The 27,714-nt window shown below is 41.5% G+C and overlaps 1 protein-coding gene across 2 annotated transcripts in view; it reads left to right on the top strand.

The window, feature by feature from the left end:
• Nucleotides 1-27,714, top strand: part of LOC122660287 (anaphase-promoting complex subunit 4) — a 131,411-nt gene that overhangs the window by 68,258 nt on the left and 35,439 nt on the right. For both annotated transcript variants that reach the window (XM_043855525.1, XM_043855524.1), the window contains exon 14: nucleotides 27,126-27,230. In XM_043855525.1, coding sequence (XP_043711460.1) covers nucleotides 27,126-27,230 — 105 coding nt within the window. The remainder of the gene's footprint in view (nucleotides 1-27,125; nucleotides 27,231-27,714) is intronic.

The following is a 27,714-nucleotide window of genomic DNA, read 5'->3' as shown; positions in this document are numbered from 1 at the left end:
CACGTCCCCCTGTAAGTGCTGCACTTTGCGAATGCAATCCTTGATGACAAACAGCGACGGCTTGCCATAGCTGCACTTCGCGATGAGAGAAGTCGCAAAGGGCCCCTCCGATCGAACCAACTCGTCTTTGGAGTAGAAGACTGCAGGACACCCATAATGAGACGATGCCTTCTTAATCTCAACCTCAACCATAGGGAGCGACAACGAGCGAGACACGACAACAGCAAAGGAGGGTGCCCCACCACCAAAAACCCCATGGCAATGTTGGGGATCAGGGGGCAGGGCATCCTTGGTGGGAGCCTCCATGGCAAAACCCACGTGAACTCTAACCTAAACCTGCGCCAGCAGAGCCAAACCTACGCACCCTGATCCAACCTTCCCATAGAGAGCACGCTTTAATTTACAGATCTTACCCTTGGTCTTGTGATTAGAGAAGCCTGGTGGAATGTCCGTATATACCTCTTCCTCTAGCTCTCCATGGAGGAAGGCATTCTTCACATCCAGCTATTGAAGATCCTATCCAAGATTAATAGCACAAGATAAAAACACTCTTACAGTGTTAAGTTTCGCCGCTGGTGCGAAGGTCTCTTGATAGTCAACCCCATGTCTGAGTAAAGCCCTTTGCAACCAGACGTGCCTTATATCGATCCACAACATAGTTGTCAAGGCATCGCCGAGGCGTCCAGGCGGTTTTGTTGGGGCCTAGGTGACCTCCGCCTTATTGGAAGGTGCCTTGCACTGATTTTTATTCGTATCGAACCCGGTATTGGCCCTTAATTATGCCAAATATCATTTAAGTAAATGTTTTTATATTTGGTATTTCATTTACTTAAGATATTATTCATAAATAAGCAAATACCCCTCTATTTGAATCCAATAAAAATAGTTAAAAACTCAAATTCCAAAAGGATAAAAAGTAAGCCCCCCAGTTCAAGAACAAAAATTGGATTTTCGACGGCAAGTAAAATTTTCAACTTTCTAATGCTGGGGTTTTTCTCAAATCTAAAAATTCTATAAATCTTAATATGGTAAAACATTACTAAAAACCAAAAGTGCGGTACAATATTCATTTGTTTTGATATCTAAAAAAATATTTTCATTTAGTGCGATTTTGACAGCATTTGCACATACCAAATAAGGTTTGACCGGAGCATAACTTACTTCAATATAAATCAGATTTAAGCAATTTTGGATTTGTTGGAAAGCTGGTTTTGTGCTCTACCTAATACTAAAAGTCTCATGTAAAAATAAAATTATCTCACTAGTCAAACTTCTTAGAGAATAAGAACATTTCTCTAAATTGAGAACAATTTAATTACTTATAGATAAGATCATATTTTCGAAGAACAATAAAAACTAAATGTGAGACTAATATAAACCAAATGTATGTTTGATTGTTTCAAACTTCCAATAGCTTGCTTCTTCAGTTTTGTTGTCTTCTAGTCCTATGTTGATTTTTGATGACTTGATGTGACTTAATGTGGCTTAATGTTGAATTTTGATGATATAAGGTATATATTGTAGCATACTAAATAATGTTAGAAAAGGGGGAAATAAAAAATAACACTTGGGGGCGCCTAGGTGATGCCTAGGCAAGCGCCTTGTTGCCTAAGTGCTTAGACACCCCTCCAACGCCTTGGGTTGCTTCGCCACCTTGACAACTATGATCCACAGTCCCATTAACCTTCTGTTTGACCGCAAACACCTATTTACATCCCACTAGTTTTTTCCCTGGAGGAAGAGCTACAAGATCCCAAGTATTATTTTTTTTCAATGCTCTCATTTCTTCCAACATTGCTGCCTTCCACTTTCCATCTGTATAAGCTTCCTGCCATTTTTTAGGAATGGAAACAGAAGAAAGAGAGGACACAAATGCACGAAAGGATGGAGAAAGAGAACAATAAGAAACAAAACGAGAAATGGGATGCTGAGTGCAAGTCCTAGTACCTTTGTGATGAGCAATAGGTAGGTCGGAAGGAGAAATCTTACTAGGAGAAGTAGGGTCTGGATCCAGAGTCGGCAACTGGATGGGTGTTGTTGCTACAGTGGATTGAAGCTGCCCTTTTTTGGAACATCCTCTTTGATAGGTTAAAATGTTGGAGTCGTCAATCCTCTTCTGATATTCACCAATGGTTCTCTAGACTGGAGTCAACTCCCCCTGAGTAGGAACTTCACCATCACCATTTTCCATACTCTCCCCCTGTGTAGGATTCTCTAAAGGAGTGGGGGCAACAGCTAAAGGAGGAGGGGCAGCAGCCAAAGGAGGAGAAATCTCAAGAGTAGGCTCAAGCGGAGAAAACACATCTTCACTAGAAATCTCCCCCTAAAGAGATGGTGAAGAATAATAAGAAAGACTTTCAAAAAAAATAACATCCATACTGACCAAAGTACGACGGAAAGGAGGATGGTAACACTTATAACCCTTCTGGGTTGGAGAATAACCCAAAAAAATACACCGCAACCCATGGGGTTCAAGTTTGCCAGGGGACTTTGTATCCCTAGCATAACAAACACAGCCAAACACTTTTGGTGAAACCATAATAAAGGAGGAATTCTCAGGTAAAACCTCAACCAGACTACGGGAGTCAAGAACCCTAGTAGGCAACCAATTAATGAGATAGGCTGCAGTGAGAACAACATCTCCTCAATATAGGGAGGGAAGATGTCGAGCAAACATCAATGCTCCGGTCACCTCTAGTAAGTGACAGTTCTTCCTTTCAACTACATCATTTTGGGCTGGGGTATCAACACAACTAGTCTAGTGAATAATACCATGGTTAGCAAGATATTTTTGGAAGTGACCTTCCTTATACTTTGTTCCGTGTCACTTCTCAAAACTTTGAGAGTGGCCTGGAATTGAGTTTGAACCATCTTATGGAAATTCTGAAAACATGAAAAAACCTGATTTTTTGTGTGTATAAGGTATACCCATGTGTTTCTAGAGTGACAGTCAATAAATGACACAAACCAACGATGCCCAGAAATAGAAGTCTTGCGACTAGGACCCCAAACATCAGAATGGACCATATGGAAAAATGAAGAACTACTTTTATTTGAACTAGAATAAGTTGAACGTGTCTGTTTGGATAGAACACAAGCCTCACAAAAAAATTCATCTTTATTACAACCCTTTACTAAAGCAGGAAACAAATGAGATAAAGTTCCTAATGGGGGGTGACCTAATCTAGAGTGCCATTGATAAAGTTCAGAAGAGACCAATGAGTTTTGGTGGAGTGGAGAAGGTAAGGTTGGTGGAGAAGGACGACCATCATCAAGCATGTACAATCCACCTTGCACTTTACCACATCTACGCAATTAAGATCACGAGTAAGACTACTAATGGAGAGAAGGTTAGTAGTAAAATTAGGAATGTGTGAAACCGAAGACAAGGTAAGAGAAGCGGTGCAGTTAATGGATCCTTTTCCAGAGATGGAAGAAAGGGAACCATCAGCTACCCTGACTTTGTCTTTCCCAGAAGTGGGAGAATAACGATGAAAAAGACTAGAAGAACCAATCATGTGGTCTGTAGCACCAGAATCTATGATCCAAGGATGGGATGTTACAGAAGCACAGTGACCACTAAATGGTATACCTGACCGAGCAAAATATGAATCTGAAGGAGTAGAGGAATTGGCAGTAGCTGATGTAGTAGAAGCCATAGTACTATATCTCGCGATATATCGGTATCTCGGGCCTACCGAGATATCCGAAATATCCGAGATATCGCGAAATATGACCGAAATATTGCATTTTTCCGCAATATTTCGGGGTCCATCTCGGGGTTTTTGGCCATATCTAGGCCGAAACTTCATGGACAGCCTTATTTAAGCTTAATAAACACATTTAAACCATAAAATTGTAAAAATGTGAATTCAAATTGGTGTTTTGGGCTTGCACCTTGATTGACATACATGGTCACGACCCTAATGTATAAATAGTTAAATACACATAGATTAGGCAGCTTAATATTTAATAATAGTATTTAACTTCATCACATATCAAGTTAAAGCCAATACACATCGATGAGTGCCACGATTCTCATAAACTCCATAATATTCAATAACTCGCTTAAAGCCTTAAAGGCAATACACTAAGTGTCAAAGTTAGTAAGTCACAAGACTCGCAACTCGCAAGTCACAACTCACAAGTTCATGGATCAATGAAATCACAACTTAAGTTACAAATTACAAGTGCTAAATCGCTAATAGTAGTTCGTGCCTCCTGGATCAATCCCACTCATGCCTCGCCGGAGTCGACGCCCATTGCTCTCTGTTTGAAGGACATATGTGGACCACGGTATAGAATCGAGAAGAAACGAGCGTAGTCATCCACAAGTGTCACGTAAATGGAATCATCAACATACCGTAGGTAACCTATCCTAGGATATAAACTAGGGTTACCAATCGATCCAAATCCGTGAAGAAGATGATCCAGTGATATGATGTTGGCGCCCGCTACAAGAGGCGATGGCATTGGCTGCATGTATGGCCGGTGAGGTTGGTAGTTAGGTCCGCTAGGGTATGCAAAGATGTTATTTACAAAAGATGATCCAAGATGTCCCTGGACTGGGGACTGTAGTCATAGTCCCCTACCCCACTAAACGCCCATATGATGATGATCCATATCTATATCCATCGTAAGGTTGCTGATGCACCGTAATCCGATGCCAATGGAGTGGTATGTGCGAAAATTAAAATAATTATTTAAGAGCAGAAAAATAAATCCGACACCGTGAAGCCGTAGATCGCCATCGGTGTCTAACATATATTTAATTCATTACCATCTAAGTCATATTACCCCTAATTATTTCCTATTTTAATTGTAGGAAAATGAATTTTTAAAACCAGAAAAAAAAAAAAATACATATGGAAAAAATTTGCACACTCGTGAGGCTATAGAAGGGCCTCCGGTGTCTAACATATATTAATATCATCACCATCCAACAAAATTTGTACATAGTCTTTTCAAAAAAATAGTTTTAGAGGAATAGAATTTACCTTAAATAGTGGAAAAAAGCTGGATGATGAGCTTAGATGACCCTCCGATGAGTTTACCGGAAAACCGACAACAATGTGCTTGAACAATGGCTGGAGTGTTGGATGAGAGCTTGGAAGAGCGGAAGAATAGGCAAAAACTGAAATTCCTTAGCAAATGCAGCTCTCGGTCGAAATATGGACCAAATTTGCGAAATATTGTATTAAAGCCCCCTTCACGTGACACTTTAAGCCAAAATACCATATTTCGCGATATCTCACGAGATATCGAGATATTGTCGATATCTCACGAGATATCGTCGATATCTCACGATATCTCACGCGAGATATCGACGAAATATGGTATTTTTTCATTTCGACCTGATTTCGCATCTCGGTAAGGTCGAGATATACGAAATTAAGCGATATTTCGGCGAAATATCGCGAGATTTTGAACCATGGTAGAAGCAACAGCAGAAGAAGTCTTTATCACACATAGGAATTCCTGTAGATCATCCTGGGATAGACCAATGTCAATAGCAGGGTTTGTGGTAACAGTCTCAGTGTGATGAGCCTTGTTCTTTGATTTTTTCTTGGCAGCCCGTTTTGCTTCAAAGTCAGTTGGTTTCCTGTGAAGCTTCCAACATTTCTCTTTGGTGTGGTAGTGCTTGTTACAGTGCTCACAAGTAACAATGCCTTTAGTAGAATCACCAACAGAAAGATTTCCAACAGGTGCAGGAGTAGCCGGGGCAGCAGTCTGGAGGGTTGATCTGTCAGTAATAGGAGGGTGCAGCTTTTGTGGGAAAAGGGGAATGGCCCAACACTTGGACACGAATCTGGTCATACTCCATATTCAATCCAGTCAAAAAATCATAAACCCGTATCTTGTCCACATGCTTCTTATATGCAGCAATATTGACAGCTGTAGTGGGGTAGAAATTAGAAAAATGCTCCAATTGTTGCCAGAGACCGCGCAAGGTAGCATAATATTTGGAGACAGATAACTCCCCCTGAATAGTATAACTGGCCAAGGTTCGAAAACTCGGGTCTCGTAGCCATCTCGGCCCAGCCTAAAACTGATTTGAGTCGAGATTTCGCCGAGATCTCGGCGAGTTTTTGTAATTTTTTTTTTCTTACTCGGAAGCCCATCTCGGTGGGTTTTAGACCTCTTTTGGGTCTGAAAGTTGGTATTCAGCCTATTTTAGGCCATTTAAACACAATGAAATTATCAGATTTTGCAAAAACAAAGTCCAAATAGGAGTTTCAGTTAGTGGGAAAGCAGGACAGACACTTATGCTAGAAACCAGGACAGACACATGACAAACACACTTATTTATGCCTAATATCATTTAAATAAATGAATTTGTATTTCATTTACTTAAGATATTATTTATAAATAAGCAAATACCCCCCTATTTGAATCCAATAAAAATAGTTAAAATATCAAATTCCAAAAGGAAAAAAAATCAACCCCCCAGTTCAAGAACAAAAACTGGATTTTCGGCGATAAGTGCAATTTTTAACTTTCTAATGCTGGGGTTTTTCTCAAATAAAAAAATTCCATAAATCTTAATATGGTAAAACATTGCTAAAAATCAAAAGTGCGGTAAAATATTCATTTGTTTTGATGTTCAAAAATATTTTTTCATTCAGAGCGATTTTGACAGCATTCGCGCACATCGAATTAAGTTTGACCGGTACATAATTCCTTCAATATAAATCGGATTTAAGCAATCTTGGACTTGTTGGAAAGCTTTGTTTTAAATAAAAATTCGTCTTTATTTCAATCCAGCCAAAAAATCATAAACCCGTATCTTGTCCACATGCTTCTTACGTGCAACAATATTGACAGCTGTAGTGGGGTGGAAATTAGAAAAATGCTCCAATTGTTGCCAGAGACCACGCAAGGTAGCATAATATTTGGAGACAGATAACTCCCCTTGAATAGTATGAGTGGTCTTTTTCCTGAGTTCATACACTTGTGCATCATTACCAAGCTGTCCGTATGTTTTCTTGCAGGTAGACCAGATTTTATGAGTTGTATCAAGGAGCAGAAAACCACTTGCAAGGTCTGGTTGCATTGAGCTAATTAAATAAGACATGAGTACACCATTATTGGAGATCCACCAGTCCTGAAGAGAACCAGGTTCAGTCGGCATAATAGTGGTACCATTAATATGGCCAGTAAGCCCACGACCAACAATGGAGCCATCCAGATAGGATTAGGAAGAAAATCATGGTTTTCAGTCCTACCATGCCCATCAGCAGCAGAAGTGCCAATAGAGATTTCAGACTCACCTATAAGTGCAGTAGAGAAATTCAAATACTCCATGAGAAGGGACAGAAATTGAGGGAGAGACCTTTGTAAGGGTGATAATGTGTCTCCAAAAATCAGCAACAACAGACAGTCCAATCCCCTAGATCGATTTTTTCATGGTTTTGAGAAAACCCTGATTTTGGTGAGATCGATGTAGGGGAGAATGCTTCAAAAAAATCACTGGATGAGCCTGAAACTTGGCTTGAGTGTGGTTCTATAAGGGCTTGATCAATCTTCCAAATATCAACACCAATAGAAATCAGCAACTCCAAAATCGATGTTTATTAGGGTTTTGAGAAAACCTTGACTTTGGGAAAAATCGATCTGAGGAGGTCTTCAATACGGCTGGAGATGGAAACTTGTACAAAAAATTCTGCTGTAGTTCTTGATCTTCAATAAGGTGAATTGGTTCCTTGTAGTTGAGATGGAATCAATCCAAAAAAAACTTGAAGCTTCAAATATCGCAGGCAGGGTGCTGGTTCCTATCGGTTAGAATTTTTTATCATTGAATGAGGTGATGAAGGGCAGCAATTGGATCTATTGATCACCTCATCAGTGCTGCCCTATTGTGAGAATAGAAAACAAAAGAAGACAAGAGAGGAGAGGAGGGGGAGATCAGAGAGGAGAGACCCTAATTCGAAACGTGCTCTGATACCATGTTAACAGATTTAGAATTAGAGTAATGCTTGGATGATCAATTATTGATCCCAAGCTTTGTATTTATAATGAATAATCACAACTTACATGGACAAAATGGTCCCTCATAACCGATTATTATAGAGTCAATATAAAGCATAATAAAAGGTAAAAAGACCAAAACACCCCCACAGTATTCTGTCCCATACAATCCAACAGATAACTCCAAGACCAGCTGTGCGGGTAGTAAGGATCTTGCGCCAAACCCAAGAAGCATCGGATGAGGCGGAAACCGTCCAAATAGAATCCGAGCAAAGAAGCCCTGAATAAATCCAATCAACCCTAATACTCCTCTTTCTAGAAACAATCTTCCATATTAGCTTGATGATGCCAGCTGAGTTCACCTCCTTAATTCTTCTAATACCCAAACCTCCTTCCTCCAACCGAAGACAAACTAAAGCCCAACTAAAAACCTTGAAGAGTCAGAGTCTTTCCCGAGGAAGGAAGACATAGGATTCCAAAGACTTGATAGTGGAGTGAGGAAGCCTAATAATCCTGAACCAGTAAATATAGGAAGAGTACAGAACTGATTTGATGATTACCAAGCGCCCCGCAAAGGAGAGAAGCTTGCCTTTCCAAAGTTGAAGTCGTTTCCTGATGAGATCCAGCATAGGAGTGCAATGATGAGCAGAAAGTCTAATCGGGATTAAAGGTAATCCCAAGTACTTAACAGGAAGCTGACCAACAGGGAACCCACATTTTTCCATCAAAGCATCTTTTTCCAATTTTGTGACCCCAACTAAAAAAGAAGGGATTTTGTTGGGTTGATCTGAAGGCCCGAAAGGTCTTGGAAATGCTATTGGCATTACATAACAGACTCAAAGGAACCAATGGAAGCCTTCGAGAAAATCATAAGGTTATCTGCGAAAGCCAAGTGGGAGAGCTCGAGGGATTTACACTTTGGTATGGGAGAAATGAGCACAGATTTGGATATTTCGAGATAAAACTTCCAGAGCCAAAGTAAAGATGTAAGGAGAGAGGGGACATCCTTGGCGAACACCCACCTAAGAAGCAAAATGGCCTGTTGGGCTACCATTTACGAGAACTGAGAACTTGGGTAAAGATATGCAGCAATGAATCCAATGGTTGAAGACTGGAGGGAATCCCATCTTTACCATCACCTTGTCAATAAAATCCCACCGTAAAGAATCAAAAGCTTTGTGGATGTCAATCTTCATAAGGGCAGATGGGGAATGGTTCTTCCTCTAAAATCCTTTAACAATCTCATTGCAAAGGAAAATGTTATCAGAGATATTTCTACCAGGAATGAAGGTAGACTGATTATCACTGACAAGAAGATCCACAACAGCCTTGAGTCTGAATCAAGGATTTTGGCAATAAACTTGTCTAACAGGTTGCAAAGGGCAATAGGCCTGATGTCCGACATCACTGAAGCTCCCTCCTTGGGAATATGACAAAGAAAAGTGTGATTCACTCCTTTGATCTGACTTGGATTTAGGAAGAAACTTCTGATAGTCTTGATGAGGTCTTCCTTGATGATACCCCAAGAAGCTAAAAAGAAATACATATAGAAACCATCCGGCTTAGGTGCCGGGTTCAACTTGAGAGAGTGAATAGCTGTAACAATTTCTGCCTCATTTGGAATGGACCGAAGAGACTCAAGAAGTTCACTTGGAATGAATTTGTTAAGCAAATTGTTTGGAATCGGACCATGATCAACCAAAGGGCCACTGAAGAGATCCTTGAAATAATCCACAGCAGTATCCTTATTGTCTTTAACTCTAGTAACCGGAGAGCCATCTGGTGCCACAAGTTGTAAGATGGAGTTGGTGTTGGTTCTAGATTTCATGGAACGATGGAAGTAGGCTGAATTAGAGTCACCTAACTCCAACCACTTGATCCTGGACTTCTGCCTTAGGAAACTTTCTTGTTGGGATAGCAACATAGATAGTTCAAGAGAGGCAGCTTTTTCTTCTTCAGCCAGAGGACCATTAAGACTATCAGTTTGGAAGTGCAACTGGATAGAAGATAATTTATCCTTACACATTCCAAAACAAGCTGGGAAATATTTCCAAAGGTATTAGAGTTCCAATCTTTGAGAGCGGCTTTCACATTTCGAAGCTTCCTAGCAAAAGCAATAAGGGGAGTGGAGAAGGCTTCAACAGGCTTGTCCCAAGCTTCCTTTACAGTGGCTAAAAAAGAAGGATGAGAGGACCACATATCAAAATTAAAGGGCTTAGGACCAAAGGAAGTGTAAGGCTGGATAGATAAGGAAATAGGACAATTGTCAGAAATTCCAGGGGTATCAAAGGAAGCATGGGAGGAGGGTGAAGGATGAAAGCCAAGCTTCATTAACAATAACTCGATCAAGTTTACAAGCAATACGAGAGTTACCAGCCCTTTTGTTGTTCCAAGTGAAAGTAGGCCCAGACCATCGGAGATCATTTACCCGATTTCCTCTATGCAATCATTAAAAGCAGCCACAGAGTCAATATCCAAATGGTCACCTCCCTGTTTTTCATGGCCAATTCTAATCACATTGAAATCTCCTCCTAAACCCCAAGGGAGAGAACCAATTTGACAAGCAAGTGCGGAGATCTTCCCATAAAGAAAGGTGCTGAACTGGGCAATTGGAAGCATAAATGACAGTGACGTAGAAGTTAAATTGGCTAAGACAGTCTGAAAAACTCAGATGAAGGAATTGAGCCGAAGAGGAGAGTAGGGAAATTTTAATTTTTGAAGGATCCCATAAGACACAAATGCGGCTATTGGGGTGATGGTTATAGTTGGATAAGAAGGACCAACCCAGGGCAATAGAATTCAAAATTCTTGCAGCATTAGATTCTTTGATGAGTTTCTAATAAGCAACAGAAGTTGGAGTGGTGAGGCCAGATGCGAGATCGAACAGACATGTGTTTACAAGGGGAATTGAGGCCCTGAGTGTTCCAAATAACACCATGATTCATTTGGACAGAGAGGGGGAGGGGGGGAGCAACTTTGGCCCATGGAGCCTGGAAATGAAGCTTTGAGACAAGAAAGCACTTCTATGGTGCCTGTTGTAAGCATAGTCAAGAGATGGCATAGCAAGTGGGACAGAATATGGCAAAGGAGAAGAGGGAGCAGGGAATTCCAAGGGAGGAGGGTCGGGCAGGGGAGAGGGGAAAGAAGAATGGTTAGAGTCTAATGGCACCTCGACCCCATGACTCGCTAGAGTTAACATAGTTGGAGACAAAGTGGCAGAGGTGGGGTCCACAGAAGAGGAGGGGGAGTTAGAAGAAACATGGACTGCAAGGGTTGTAGAAGGCTTCAAAGGGTTAGGGGTCACGTGGGTTGAGGGTCCCACAAGAGGAATGACATTAAAAGGGATAGAGTCAGACGAAACATGGGAAAGGGGGGGAGAAGAACCTCTCGCAGGAGAAGCTTCAGTTTGCAGAGGCGTAGATGAGATCGACAAGAGGAGCGACATCTCTTGAGGAATGTCAGAGGCACCTGCAGCAGGCAACGAGGCCATTCGCAAACGACTTCGAGGAGCAACAGAGTCGAGGATCATCTCGGGATAAGGTTCGATCTCTATTGCAACATCAGAGGATAAAGCTGCAAATCTGTTTTGCCCACTGGGTAAAGGAGGAGATCCCAAGGTGCTTCGACGATGGCCCTCTGAAGCAACAGAGACATGCGGTGGATTCCGGCTGTCCTTCCAGTGACAGTTTCTGGTTCTGGTTCTTCCTCTGGGAAGAGGAGCATCTTCAGCGATGGTTGAAGCCAAGATCGAGTGGATTTCGCCTTGAGTTTGATCGACGGTGACTGGAACTTGCTCAATTAGAGCTTCTGGAGAATCGAGAACAGAATCATGCCCAAACTTCTTGCACACCAGGCAATGGGGAGGCTTCCAATCATAGAGCACTTCCTGATCAAAGGAAAAATCCTCCCCTTCATTCACGGTGATGAAAGAGGGAAAAGGTTCATCAGCAGCTACTTCAACACAAATTCGAGCATACGCCAATCGAAGTTTCCTCATCGTTCACACATTAGAAAAAATAGGTTTGCCCAGGACAGAGCCCACGGTGCTAAGGCCCTCAATGCACCAGTAGTGGAGCTCTCTTTTCAGTTCTACCCATCCTGCTTCATCCTCGTCTGAGGGTCTCCCTCTCCATTTTGTTGCTCCCTCTGTTGTTGGATCCTCTAAAGTGGCTCTCTGCCCTTCCGGAATCCTTGAAGATGAAGCCAAAATTTGGGAATCGTGTTTGGTTGGTCATTTTCTTGGTTCTAGGCCACCCTTCCATATTGTCAAACTCTCCCTCTCAAAGCAGTGGAGAGCCCACGGTACCTTTAATAGGCCCACGTAAGAGGTCTATCTGGGCAAATTTTTTTTGGGTCAAATGTGAATTGTACTTGTTCCACATTTGTTTGTACAGGGAAAAATGCTGTTTTTAAATGTACAGGAAAAAGAAAAGAAAAAAAATACCCACTGTTCAGATGGCTAGAGATCATCATGTTAATTAGAGGCCTCTGGAATCAAAATTTTCAGATAATTGGTAATTTTTTATCATGTATTGCAGGAGTTATTACCATAGTAAGTATTAGAACCATAGGGGTATTTTAGACCCTTTTCTTGTGTTTTTTATGTTTCTATTATGTGGGCTTTAGTCCCACATTGCTAATTTGTACATCTGTCCTCTATTCTCAAAGATATAAATAAAGAGCTTGGGGTGGTCATTAATCATCCAAGCCTTACTCTAATTCTAAATCTGTTAACATGGTATCAGAGCAGGTTTTGAATTAGGGTCCTCTACCTTCTATTTTCAGCTCCTTCTTTCTCTTCTCTCTGTCTCTCTCTCTCGATCTCCTCTTCTCTTCTCTGTTTTCTTCTTTTGTTTTCTATTCTTCAATAGGGCAGCACTGATGAGGTGATCCATAGATCCAGCTGCTGCCCTTTCTCATCTCATTCCATGGTTAAATAAGTTTTTCGATATCAACAACACCTTGGCTGCGATATTTGAAGCTTCCCATATTTGATTGATTCCACCTCAACTGTAAGGAACCAATCTCCCTTATTGAAGTTTTTTTTATCTCAGGTCTGCCTTGAAGACCCTTTAGATCGATTTCTCCAAAAACAGGGTTTTTTTCAAAACCCTGACAAATATCGATCTAGGGGCTGCTGTCCTCTGTTGGGGCTGATATTTGGAGGGGTGCTTAGTCTCTTCTAGACCCACACTCGAGCCAAGTTTCAGCTCAATCCAGTGTTTTTTTTTTGCAGGTTTCTCTCCCTACATCGATCTCAACAAAATCAGGGTTTTTTTTTAAAACCCTGAAAAAATCGATCTCAGGGTTTTGAGCCTCTGTTGATGCTGACTTTTTGAAGGCTGGTTCTCCACTTATAAAGACATATCTTCCCCAAATTTGAGCCTCAACAATTCAGTTTTTGGGCCTATTCTTCCCTATATCGATTTCAGCTTAACAGGGTTTTTTTTTCAAAACCCTGAAAAAATCGATCTAGGGGCTACACTTGCCTGCTGCTGCTGATTTTTTGAGACACATCTTGTGACATTGAAAGGGGATTCTCCTCCAATTTTCAGTCTTTAATTTGGAGGAATTCTTATGTTTCTTGTTACCACAGCCCTTCTCTGCGATTTGGTTTTTTCTGCTGCACTTATGGCTGAATCTGAAGTTTCTACTGGTACTTCTACTGATAATGGGTACAGTAGGAATGACACCCGTGATCTTCTCCCTAATCCTATCAAACTTGATGGGAGCAATTACCTGATATGGTCTCGCTCTGCCTGCTTTGCCATTGCTGGCCGTGGGCTTACTGGCCATATTGATGGCACTACTGTCATGCCAACTGAAGCTGGTGTACTTATGTCCTATTTGATTGGCTCAATGCACTCAGACTTTGCTGATGGTTTTCTTCTCCTTGATACAGCTCATCAAATTTGGTCTGCTTGCAAGGAGACATATGGACAGCTCGGTAATGATGCACAGGTGTATGAACTCCGGAAGAAGGCCAATAATATTACTCAGGGGGAGTTATCTGTCTCCAAATACTATACTACTTTGCGCAGTCTCTGGCAGCAATTGGACCATTTTTCTAATTACTATCCCAATACAGCTGCTGATGTCACTGCATATAAGAAGCATCTGGACAAAACCAGGGTCTATGATTTTTTGGCTGGTTTGAACATGGAGTATGACCAGATTCGTGTTCAGGTATTGGGTCATTCCCCTTTTCCCACACTTGAACAATCCTATGCTTTGGTCTCCTCTGAAGAGAGCCGTCGGGCTGCTATGCTCCACCCTCCTGTTACTGACAGACAGCCCTCCAGTCTACTGCCCAGGCTACCCCTGCCCCTGTCGGACATGTTTCTCTTGGTGATTCTACTAGGGACTGTTACTTGTGAGCATTGTCATAAGCCTTACCACACCAAAGAGAAGTGCTGGAAACTTCACAGGAAGCCAGCTGACTTTGGGGCTAAACGGGCTGCTAAGAAAAAGACAAAAAATAAGGCAAACCACTCTGAATCTGTTCCTACAGCCCCGGCTACTGACACTGGCTTATCCCAGGATGATCTATAGGCTTTTCTATGACTGCTAAGGACTTCCGCTGCTACTGCCTCTACCACATCAGCTCCTGCCACCTCTTCTGCTCCTTCAGCTTCACACTTTGCCTGGTCAGATATTCTATTTGGTGGTCATTGTGCTTTTGTAGCTTATCATTCTTGGATTATAGATTCTGGGGCTACGGATCACATGACTGGTTCCTCTAGCGTGTTCCATCGGTATTCTCCCACTTCTGGGAAAGACAAGGTCAAAGTAGCTGATGGTTCCTTTTCCTCTATATCTGGAAAAGGAATCATCAACTGCACTTCTTCCCTTACTTTGTCTTCGGTTTTGCATATTCCTAATTTTATTACTAACCTTCTTTCTATTAGTAGTCTTACTCGTGATCTTAACTGTAAAGTGACTTCTTTTCCTTTCCATTGTATGTTTCAGGATCTGGCCTCTGGGAAGACAATTGGATTGGGTAAAGTGCATAGTGGCTTATACCTGCTTGATGATGGTTGTCTCACTCCACCCCCGTTACCATCTCCACATCAGAACTCCTTAGTCTCTTCTGAAATTTACCAGTGACACTCTAGATTAGGTCACCCTCCATTAGAAATATTAGCATCTTTATTTCCTACTTTGGTCAAATCATGTGATAAGACCGATTTTTTTTGTGAGGCTTGTGTTCTGGCCAAACAGACACGTTCTACTTATTTGGTTTCAAATAAAAGGAGTTCTTCACTTTTTTAATTGGTGCATTCTGATGTTTGGGGCCCTAGTCGTAAAACTTCCCTTTCTGGTCATCGTTGGTTTGTTTCTTTTATTGATTGTCATTCTAGGCATACATGAGTTTATCTTATGCATACTAAGAGTCAAGTTTTTTCCTGTTTTCAGCATTTCCATAGAATGGTCCAAACTCAGTTCCAGGCTAATCTCAAGGTTTTGAGAAGTGATAATGGCACAAGTATAAGGAACACCAATTTCAGAAGTATTTGGCTGATAATGGGATTATTCACCAGACTAGTTGTGTCGATACCCTAGCCCAAAATGGTGTGGCTGAAAGGAAGAACCGACATTTGTTGGAAGTGACCAGGGCGTTGATGTTTTCGCGCCATGTCCCCTCCCAATATTGGGGGGATGCGATCCTCACTGCAACCTACCTCATTAAACGGTTGCCTTCTCGTGTTCTTGACTCACGCAGTCTGGCTGAACTTTTACATGGGAATTCCACCTTTGTGGTTCCTCCCAAAGTGTTTGGTTGTGTGTGCTATGGTAAACTTGACCCTTGTGGATTGCAGTGCATTTTCTTGGGTTACTCTCCAACCCAGAAAGGTTATAAGTGTTACCATCCCCCTTCCCGTCGTACTCTGGTCAGTATGGATGTTGTTTTTCACAAACGTCTTTCCTATTATCCATCTCCACATCTCCAGGGGGAGAATTCTGGTTCTAGTGAAGATGTGTTTGTGTGTCCTCCCCTTGAGGCTCCTCCTACTTTGGAGCCTATGGCTGCTGTCCAGCCTACTTTGGCTGCTGCCCCTTCTTCCACAGGGATTCCTTTATAAGGGGAGCTTGTAGAAAATAATGGTGGTCATATTCCTAGTCATGGGGAGTTGACTCCAATCCAGAAGACCATCAGTGAATTTCGGAAGAGAATTAACAACTTGAATGTTATCATCTACCAAAAGAGATGCTCCAAAAGATTGCAACATCAATCCACTGTGGCACCCATACCTATCCAATTGCCGGCTCAGGATCTAGATCCTCGTCCTCCTCCTCCTGGTGAAACTTCTCCTTCCGAACTACCTATTGCTCTTCTCAAAGGTACTAGGACTTGTACCTTGCATCCCATTTCTCGCTTTGTTTCTTATAGTTCGCTTTCTCCGTCTTTTCGTGCATTTGTGTCTTCTCTTTCTTCTGTTTCTGTTCCTAAAAGTTGGCAGGAAGCTTATGCAGATGGAAAGTGGAAGGCAACTATGTTGGAAGAAATGAAAGCCTTGAAAAGAAAATAATACTTGGGATCCTGTAGATCTTCCTCCAGGGAAAAAACCAGTGGGATGTAAATGGGTGTTTGTAGTCAAACAGAAGGTTGATGGCACTGTGGATCGGTATATGGCACGTCTGGTTGCAAGTGGCTTCACTCAGACATATGGGATTGACTACCAGGAGACCTTTGCTCCTGTTGCAAAGTTGAATACAGTTCGGGTTTTACTATCTTGTGCAGTCAATCTTGGATGGGATCTACAACAGCTAGATATGAAGAATGCCTTCCTAAATGGAGAACTTGGTGCTGAAGCTGTTACCTAGAGCTTGGTTTGGTCTGTTTCACAAGGCCATGCTTTCTGTGGGCTATAAACAGAGTAATGTTGATCACACTCTCTTTATAAAGTGGGCTGGAAAAACCATCATTGTTCTTATAGTCTATGTGGATAACATTATGGTTACTGGCAACGATGGTGATGAGATCAACTGATTGAAGTTTAGTTGGCAGGAGTTTTAGATTAAAGATCTAGGGAAGCTACGGTACTTTCTAGGGATTGAGGTTGCCAGGTCTTCTAAAGGCATCTTTCTCTCCCAAAGGAAGTATGTCCTAGGCTTGTTATTTGAAACTGCTTTGTTAGGATGTTACCCTTCAGATACTCCTATGGAAGCTACTGTTCCTCTCAAAGAAAAGGAGGGTGAACCTGTTGATAAAGGCCGGTACCAAAGACTAGTGGGGAAGTTGATTTATCTCTCACACACACATCTAGACATTGCTGTTGCTGTGAGTACTTTGAGTCAGTTTATGCATGACCCCTATTCTTCTCATATGGAGGCTTTTCTTCAGATTCTGTGGGCTATAAACAGAGTACTTGAAGTCAACTTCTGGAAAAGGCATTCTTCTGTCTCCTCATGGCCACCTACGAATAGAGGCATATACCGATGCTAACTGGGCTGCTTTTGCTGATTGGAAATCTATCTTTGGGTATTGTTCTTTCGTTGGGGGCAATCTTGTTACTTGGCGTAGCAAAAAGCAGAATGTGGTGGCTTGTTCTAGTGCTGAAGCAGAGTTTCGTGCTATGGCACAGGGCATTTGTGAGTTACTTTGGCTAAAAGGCTTGCTACAAGACCTTGGTGTTCTTGTTCATCTTCCTATGATGTTGTACTATGACAACAAAGCTGCAATCAGCATTGCTCACAATCCAGTACAACATGATCGCACCAAGCATGTTGAAGTGGACTGATATTTTATCAAGGAAAAGTTGGAAGATGGATTGAAGTGAAGTTTACTGATCAGGTTGCTGATATTTTCACCAAGGGATTGTCTGGAAAATTGTTCTATGCTAATCTAGTCAAGTAGGGCATGATTGACATATTTGCTCCAACTTGAGGGGAAGTGTTAGAACGTGTTTTTTATGTTCCTATTATGTGGGCTTTAGTCCCACATTGCTTATTTGTACTTCTGTCCTCTATTCTCAAAGATATAAATAAAGAGTTTGGGGTGATCATTAATCATCCAAGCCTTACTCTAATTCTAAATTTGTTAACAGTAAGGTTGGGTACGACAAGAATACAGGAACGGTTACGTACAACAATTAATCGGCCCACACGGCAATAATTCGTTTTAAAAGATCCGGCGCAATAAAACCCGTACGACAATGATATGGTGCATGTTTAATACGTGTTTTAATACGGTTGCTCTAAAATAGTACGGGAACAAAAAATACGGATATCCAATTAAAAAAATCTTGAAAGTTTCCTTAAAAACTGTGATAAATTTTTTTGGTGAATAAAAAATGCATTACCAAAGCGAGGAAAAAAAGGGGGGGGGGAACATACAAAGGAGAAAGAGGGGGGGAGAACAATACAAGCCCGAGACAAAATTAAGAGGGGGACTGGGGCAGTAAAAGAGCACTATCTAAACCCATGGTTTAAAGTATCGACCGATACAATAGGATACGGACCGATATGTATCGGTAACGGTCGATACCTATACAATACATACCGATACGTCTCCTTTTTTAAAAAAAAATGAATTGTCTCGAAATATATCGAACTATCGACCGATACGGGCTGATACGATACAATACGATCGATACGTATCGATACCATCGATACGTCCAGTAAAAGGCTCTGTGGGTGGTTTAATACGTATCGGCCGATACGGCTCGATACATACCGATACGTACCGATACGGCGATACCATCGATACGTTCCATAAAAAAACCATTTTCACTCACTCTATACAATTCCTAATCTAATGAAAAAATGAAGGAAAACTCTCAACCAAGAGTCTAGAAACAGGCATATTTTGACTTTTTGGGGGCTTGATATGGCCCTCTTGCGGCCTCCCTCCTTTGCGTAGGCTGGCTGGCCGCCCCCCCCTCCCCCTTCTCCTCCCCGTTTTCCTTTTTCTCTTGTAATTTGATTCCCTTTCCCTTCCCCCTCTTGGGGTTCGGTATTATATTCATTTACCAAAAACAAATCCTGCATTTAATCTTGGTTTTTCACACTTTTAAACTAAAAAACGAATCAAGGAGTGCTACAAGTCTATAACATCAGTTGAAACTCAAAGGTAGATCGAATCTGGTAAGAGAAGAAGTTTACAGTAAGAAGAAGAAGAAGAAGAAGAAGAAGGAGAGAAGAGATAAGAAGAAGAGAAGAGAATGGGAGAATCGATTATGTGTGTTGAGAGTGATTCTTAACACACATATTAGCTTCATTCATTAAGTCTTCCAAATTACACAAGCCTCCCTAGGGAGGTAAGGAGAAATAAGACAATAAAGTAAAAATACAACTTAGTCATGTCTTATAACTAGACAATGACAGAACTACCCCTATACAAGATATTCTAACAACTCTAACACTCCCCCTCAAGCTAGAGAATTAATGTCATACATTCCCAGCTTACACAATAGAGTACTAAATAGACTAGAAGAGAGACCCTTGGTGAAGATATCTGCTACTTGATTACCTTTTTTCACAAAGGGAGTACAAATGCACCCAGAATCCAACTTCTCTTTGATGAAGTGACGATCGACCTCAATATGCTTGGTTCGATCATGTTGAACCGGATTATGGGCAATGCTTATGGCAGCTTTGTTGTCACAATAAAGTCTCATTGGCCCTTCAGTTTCAAAGCTTAAATCGTAAAGAAGTCGTTTTAGCCATATAAGCTCACATACTCCATGGGCCATGGCCCTAAACTCGGCCTCAGCACTAGATCGAGCAACAACTGGTTGTTTCTTGCTCCTCCAGGTAACTAGATTACCACCCAAAAAGGTACAATACCCAGAAGTAGATCTCCTGTCAGAGACTGAACCAGCCCAATCAGCATCTGTGTAGCCTTCAATCTGCAAATGGTCATGCCTGGCGAATAGAAGGCCCTTTCCTGGACAGGATTTCAAGTATTTGATGATGCGATATACTGCATCCAGATGTCCACCCCTGGGAGCATGCATGAACTGACTCACTACTCCAACTGCATAAGAGATGTCTGGTCGAGTTAGGGAGAGATAGATTAGTTTCCCAACTAACCTCTGGTACTTGCTTGCATCTATAAGAGAAGAACCACATTCATCACCAAGTTTATGATTCGGATCAATGGGGGAAGTGGCTGGTTTGCACCCCATCATCCCTGTCTCTTTCAGAAGATCCAAGACAAATTTCCTTTGGCAAATGTTGATCCCTTTCCTTGATCTAGATACCTCAATACCCAAGAAGTATTTTAAGATTCCAAGGTCTTTGATCTCAAACTATTTAGCCAGATAAGACTTCAATCTATCTATCTCAGCAAAATCATTCCCAGTCACCACAATGTCATCAACATAGACAATGAGAGCTGTAACTGTACCATTACCTCTCCTGATAAACAAGGTGTGGTCAGCTTGACTCTGGGAATACCCATTCTTCAGAATGGCTTGTCTAAATCTCTCAAACCATGCCTTAGGAGACTGCTTTAGGCCATAAAGAGCTTTCTTCAACAAACACACTTTCCCTTCAGCTGAGGGACACTTAACACCAGGTGGAGGCTGCATGTACACAACTTCTGCTAAATCTCCATGAAGAAATGCATTCTTCACATCTAATTGGTACATAGGCCAATCTTTATTGGCTGCTACTGAAAGAAGAACCCTGATGGAGTTATGCTTGGCTACAGGGGCAAAAGTCTCCTAGTAGTCAATGCCATACACCTGACTATACCCTTTTGCAACCAACCGAGCTTTGTACCTTTCCACTGTACCATCGGATCTATACTTGATTGTATAAACCCATCTACATCCAACTGGAGTTCTCCCCCTGGGAAGATCAACAAGTGTCGAAGTATTGTTCTTCTCTAGAGCCACCATTTCCTCAGTCATTGCTTGCATCCATTTTGGATTGGATAAGGCCTCTGTGACATTTTTGGGAATAGAAGAAGACTGAAGAGCAGTGGAAAAAGCAACACTTGTAGGAGAAATGGAGTCATAGGAAACAAACTGGGCTATGGGATTAGTACAGGTTCTCTTCCCCTTTCTAATAGCAATGGGAAGATCTAATTCAGAAGGAGAGGGATTACCTGACTAAAGAGGATGAGACTGAGGATGTGGATCCAAAGAGGGGTTTTGGCAGGGTCGCTTGTACCATGGTTGCTTCCCTTTTCCCTTCAAACAGCATTCACCTCTTGTGAATACACCATCTTCTTTGAATCTTATCCCCTTGTATTCCTTTTGTCTGCTAGCATCACCATCACCAATACCATCAACATCAGCATCATCCACAACATCCACTTCTTTGTACTTTCCAATATCAAATAGAAATGGGGAAGTGGAGGTAGGCAAAGCGGATAGGAAGGGAATGACATCCGCATTCTGTTCACTGCTAATACTCTCCCCCTGAACAGAATGGCGAGGGGAAGAAGAAAAAAAAGGAATAGACTCAAAGAAGGTGATATTTTTGGAGAGAAATCGCCTGCGGGAAGAAGGATGGTAGCACTTATACCCTTTAGTGGAATCAGAGTAGCTTAAGAAGATGCACTTGAGAGCTTTGGGATCAAGCTTGGTGCGGGCTGATTTGTTGACATGTACATAACAAACACAACCAAAGACTCGTGGAGACAAGGAAAAAACTGAGGATTGAGGAGAAAGAAGAGCCAAGGGGGATTTGGAGCCAAGGAGTGGACTTGGCATCCGGTTAATAAGAAAGGCAGCGGTAAGAAGGGCATCAGACCAGAAGGTCTTAGGCACGTGCATACTAAAGAGAAGACTCCTGGTGATTTCCAGCAAATGGCGGTTTTTGCGTTGAGCCACCCCATTTTGCTGTGGGGTGTCAACACAAGCCAGTTGATGGATGATGCCCTTATCAGAAAAGAAATGTTGGAGCCCCCCATACATGTACTCACCCCCCTTATCAGATCTAACAATTTTGATGTGAGTACCAAACTGAGTACTGATAAAGTGATAAAACTCCTTAAAAGCATCACAAACATCACTCTTTTGTTTTAACAAAACAGTCCAAGTAGACCGAGAATAGTCATCCACAAATGAAACAAAATAACGAAAACCGGATAAGGAAGTAGTAGGGAGAAGGCCCCCAAACATCGGTATGAACAAGGGAAAAAGGTGCAGAGATCTATTACCACGATAAGGATAAGATGTGTACAATGTTTAGCAAAAATACAAGATTCACACCGAAAAACATAAGATGCAGGAAAGGAAGTAAACAAGTGGGGAAGTGTCTCCTCATAACAACAAAAGAGGGATGACCCAAACGTTGATGCCAAAGCATAAGACTCCAAAGCACTCCAGGTCATGCCGACCACAAACATAAGCTGCAGCGATAGATTGAAGCGAGTGACTATGGCTCAAGAAGATAGAGTCCTCCTTTCTCGGTCCCCACGCCAATAACCCTCTTTGTCTCCAAATCACGAAAGACACAATAAGAAGGAAAGAAAGTGACACAACAATGTAAGGATTTGGTTAGGTGACTCATCGATAATAGGTTAGTAGCAAAGTCGGGAACATGAAGGACGGACTCAAGGAAATAGAAGGAGTAACCACACATTACCCTTACGAGAGCAGAGGAAAGGGAACCATCAAGAACCCTTACCTTGTCGGCCGGAACAAATGGAATAGGAATCATAGTATCGGGACATACCCGTGTGCGGAGGCTCCAGAGTCAATGATCCAGTGGATGCGGTAGGGGTAGCGATGAGACCTGCAGAGCTGAGGCAGAAGTAGTCAACCCTCTAGAGCTAGAACCAGTAGCTGACCCTCCAAGGTGAGACATCAACCGACGTGAGGGCTGCAATATCTTCCTGTGAGAGGGAATCGGGAGCGGCTGCGGTCCAGGTGGCTCGACTCGGATGTCACAGAATGAGCCTTAGCTCCCCCTCGCTTGCCTCCACGGGCATGAGATGAACTACCACGCATCCCAGGGGGATGCCCATGAAGATCCCAAGACCGGTCCTTGGTATGTCCAAGCTTGCCACAATGGTCACATTTGTATCTCTCACGGCCTTTCCCCCTTTTCAGTCTTTTTGGGAACTGGAAACAAGAGCAGAACCTCTCTATTGATGGTACAATATCCATAGTGGTCCTCCGGGTTTCCTCACTTTGCAAATAACTGCACACATCATCCAGAGATGGAAATGGAGACCTCCCTAAGATTTGCAGGCGAAGGGGCTCATATTCAGAGTTAAGACCACCAAGCAAAATAAGGATCCTTTCCTTTTCTTGGCTCCTGTAGACTTTTGCCTGATCCTCAACATTGGACAACTGGAGATTGGTATAATGATCATACCCCTCCCACAAGCTAATAATAGAGTTGTAGTACTCAGATATACTCTTATCACCCTGTTTCATATGAATGATTTTTTGGAGAATTTGATACACTTTCGTGGAATCTCCAACTCTATCAAAAATTCTGGATACACCGTCCCAAATATCTTTAGCAGTCTCCTTACTCATAAATCTCCGACCTATCTCAGGTTTTCATGGAAAAGATCAGCCAAGTCATGACAGGGGAGTTTTCAGTCTCCACTTGAGATAGCCTGCATCGATAGTAGCAGAGGCCGCGATAGACCCAAGAATGTACCCAACTTCCCCCTACTACGTAGGGACAACTTCACTGAACGGACCAATCCAAATAGTTGGTATTGTCCAACTTCACAACCGAGATCCGGTGTTGGGGTTATCAAAGGAAGCCATGGTTGGGAAACCACCACTTGGGCTGCCGGCTGTAATTGGTCCACTGACCTTAGAATCTTGTCCAGACACAGTGGACATAATAGGCAAATACTTCAACAATCAATATAAATTGTTTGCGCAAGTGGGGAGTATACTCAACCCAAAACAAGGAGACAGACCAATACAAAAAATGGTCCCAAATCAACCAAACCACAAGGCTGAGGCCAAGCCTAAAAAACAGCAAGCATATGAAGAGCAAAAACTTGTATAACTCAAACCAAATTCTGCTAGTAGCCAAGAACCTTTAGTCCATAACACCCAATAAGTGTATCAAGATGTAATACTATCACATTCAGCCATCCAATACAGCAGACCTCAGAGAAGACAAAAAAACAGAGTAGCCGATACCTGTGTAGCAGTAGAAAAAAAACAGTAGCAGTCCTCAGACCCTCCACCTTCAAGGGCAGGCTCTTAGGGCTTCAAAAAACACTCCCATACGACACAAATGGGACAAGTTCCAAGGTCATCCAAGCTGCCAAAGGCAGAATCGAAACTGAGACACTCCTAGGCTGGCGGAAAAACAGAGCCTGGTTTCAAGTCTTCAAAACATCTAGCAGCAAGGCAGCATTTCTTTTTCAACAAACAAGAGCTTTGGGGTCTGAAAAAACACCCCTAGGCGATGCAACTCCAATAGGTCTCATGCCAAGATGTGGAGAAGAGAAGGAGAACCAAGAAGAAGCTTCACAAGTCGGCGGTAACTGCGCGCCTTCCTCCATAGCTTCAAGTCACCTTCAAGAGCTCCTGAAACTCTCTCCAACTTAGGGAATACCACTCCCAAGACTCGTAAGGAGTATAGGTTTCACATATACAACCTCCAATGGAACCCCCTTTACATTTATAGGGTTCCAAAGAGAGGAGAAGATGAGGAATGAGCTCAGCCGACTCTCAAACCAGAGATGTTGGCTTTGATACCAAGTTGAAACTCAAAGGTAGATCGAATCTGGTAAGAGAAGAAGTTTACAGCAAGAAGAAGAAGAAGAAGGAGAGAAGAGATAAGAAGAAGAGAAGAGAATGAGAGAATCGATTATGTGTGTTGAGAGTGATTCTCAACTCACATATTAGCTTCATTCATTAAGTCTTCCAAATTACACAAGCCTCCCTAGGGAGGTAAGGAGAAATAAGACAATAAAGTAAAAATACAACTTAGTCATGTCTTATAACTAGACAATGACAGAACTACCCCTATACAAGATATTCTAACAACTCTAACAACATCATCCTTTGCAACATCCAATACTCTTCATGGCTATAGACGATTACAACATGTGAGAAACTTCATCTTTTATAACAATTCTAATTTAATGCACTTGTTTGGTTATACATTATTCACCATTTTAGGTTTTATGCATGACACTTATTATATATTGCTTATTTATATTGTTTTTTGTTCCAAAAGTGTATTTCCATGTGTATCTTGACCATTTCTATGCGTATTTGTATTGTTCGATACGTATCTCCGAAACGATACGATACGTCTGTTAAAATCACCCGACCAATACGATACCCGGTACCGATACTTTAAACCTTGTCTAAACCCCAGGACTCAACAATATGCCAATTCCTTGGGGTGTCACAAAAGGGGTTTTGGGGAAGTAAACTAAGTTTAGAGGAAACATCTGAAGAGATGGTTTTCCAAATCAAGTTGAAAGACTCGGAATTGGAGGTCCATCTCCTAAGGTTCCTCTCCATCCAAATGTGGTAAAGAGCAGCACCAAACACAAGCTTGCCAACAGTGTCCTAGATAGAACAGCCAGGATAAGTCATGACCAGCCAGAACCACTCTCTCGCAAAGGGGAGGGGTCTCCTGCTGCGAGGCCAAATAAATGATAGGGCTTTTTCCCAAATGGTAGAGGAAAAGGGGCAGGCAAAGAAGAGGTGGTCAATGTCTTCAGAACCGCTCCAGCAAAAGATGCAAGAAGGGGAAACAGGGATTCTATGATGAAGAAGGAAGGCTTGGGTGGGAAGGCAAAGGTTGAGGGTTCTCTAGGCTAAGAAGCTATGGCGAGGGGTGTGACCTTTGAACCAGACTAGCTTGTGCCAGAGGACAGAAAGGGCATGGGTCCTAACAAAGTTCCAGGCAGATCTAAAGCTAAAAAGGCCATTGGGGGAGGGGGGCCATATAGTCTTGTCCGCATGAGAAGGGGGGGGGGGGAGGGGGAGGGAGTATTCTATTGATACCTATTCATTAAGAATAACACTCAACTGGCCACCAAAACTATTAAACAATTGCACCACCCAACCATTTATAATCAATAACATAAGAAAACATTAACATAGAATTTTATTACCCTAATAAAATACCGAAACATACCAATTTGGATATAGATTTAGGAGGGTCGAGGAATTACTTTTCTTACAAGCTTTGTTATCATTGCTCTCTAGACCCTAACTGTAAAATCCTTTTCTTGAGATCCAAAGGACTACAGATTTAATTTGTGGAGTTAGTGGAGCGTCACCATGACTTTGATCCCCATATGGACCATTACATACCAAGACAATGCTTTATCACAATATAAGTTAAAAAATGAACTCACATCTTTATGAACTTTGACTATTTGTAACTGTTTGAAAATATATAGAGAGAACCTAGGGCTTTATTTAGAACAACTACGTGCAAAACACAAAGAACTCTCTGAGAAAGTTGAGCAGCGGAAGCGGTTGAAGACAAATGGGAGAAAGTTGAGCAGTGGAAGTGGAAAGTTGACCAGCGGAAGCGGTTGAAGACAAATGGGATCCGTGCAAATTCTAGACTAATAAGGTGACAAGCAACAAAGCAAAAGAAGCAAAAAAGAAGAAGAAAGGAATTACCCTACACCATGAATCGAAAACAATTAACACAAATAAAAAAAAAAACCCTAGTTTGTGAAGAATTGCAAATCTATATAAATCTTATCAACACAAACACAGACATAGAGAGAGAAAGAAAGAAAGATTAAAGATGCCTGGAATTGATGCATATGAACTAGAACCAGAGTGCTTGAGAGTAGATGGTTTGCTAGAAGCCTAGAACGAGAGTCTTCGGGTGTTGGAGGTTTTCTCACCGGTTTTTGGGTTTTTAGGTTTTAGGTTTTAGGTTTTAGTTTTCTATTTTGTTTAATTAAATTAAAACACATAAATATGTATTAATACGGCTGTTCTTGAGAGTCGAGTACAAAATTAAACTACCTCATAGAATACGGTTAAGAGTTGGGTTATTGAATTATACGGTCGGATACGGCAATTAGTACAGCAATTAATACTACTAACTATGGTTAACTTAGTAATCTGTTTAATTAGTTTCAGCTAAGGATTTTGAGATGATACACAGGGCATGCCAAATCATTACTATGGGATGTGCTATGGCTGAGCTAGTGGAAATTGTTTAGATTAAAGTATACACTTTCATGGTTTCTTATTAATTTGTAAACCATGATGGACTACATTATGTTGCAGGGATACAATGCAAAGACTAAAAGAATTAGTTCAGTTTGGAGGATTTTCAGATACTAAATTCTTGCAAAGAACATTAGCTAAAGAATTTGAGCAGATGGAATATTGGTAATCTTTCTTGTCTTCCCTTTCTATCCTCCTTCCTTCATAAGATGAGAAGGGCATCCTTTGGGGATGTGATGCAAAGAGGTAATTACATCTTCAGTTGTGCCACTTTTCAGATAATATGTACTTATGCAGTTTTAATTACTTATAATGAAGCTGATCATCAATAAAATTTATGGAACAAGAAGAGCTAGTTAATAGGTCATATTTTCTCTTTTCTCGTTTTTTCTGTAAGATGATAACTTGCTATGTGCTAATTTTAATATCCAATGAGTTGAGGAACAAGATTAGTTTGTGATAAGATCAGATACTTGCAGACAAATTTTATTTCAATTTAGAATAGCTGGCTTATATATATTCTTGTTGTCTTTCTTTTCTCTTCTATATGATGATCATGACATGCTTATGTCAGTATGTGATGTTCAGTGATTGTTATAGACTTATAATTTTGCTAAAGGATTAATGTTCTTCTTATAAAAGGGACGGC

This window comes from Telopea speciosissima, chromosome 4 (genome assembly GCF_018873765.1).
Source record: "Telopea speciosissima isolate NSW1024214 ecotype Mountain lineage chromosome 4, Tspe_v1, whole genome shotgun sequence".
NCBI classification, from domain to species: Eukaryota; Viridiplantae; Streptophyta; class Magnoliopsida; order Proteales; family Proteaceae; genus Telopea; species Telopea speciosissima.
The sequence above is the reverse complement of the archived record's forward strand: the minus strand, read 5'-3'. Positions and strand labels throughout refer to the sequence as shown.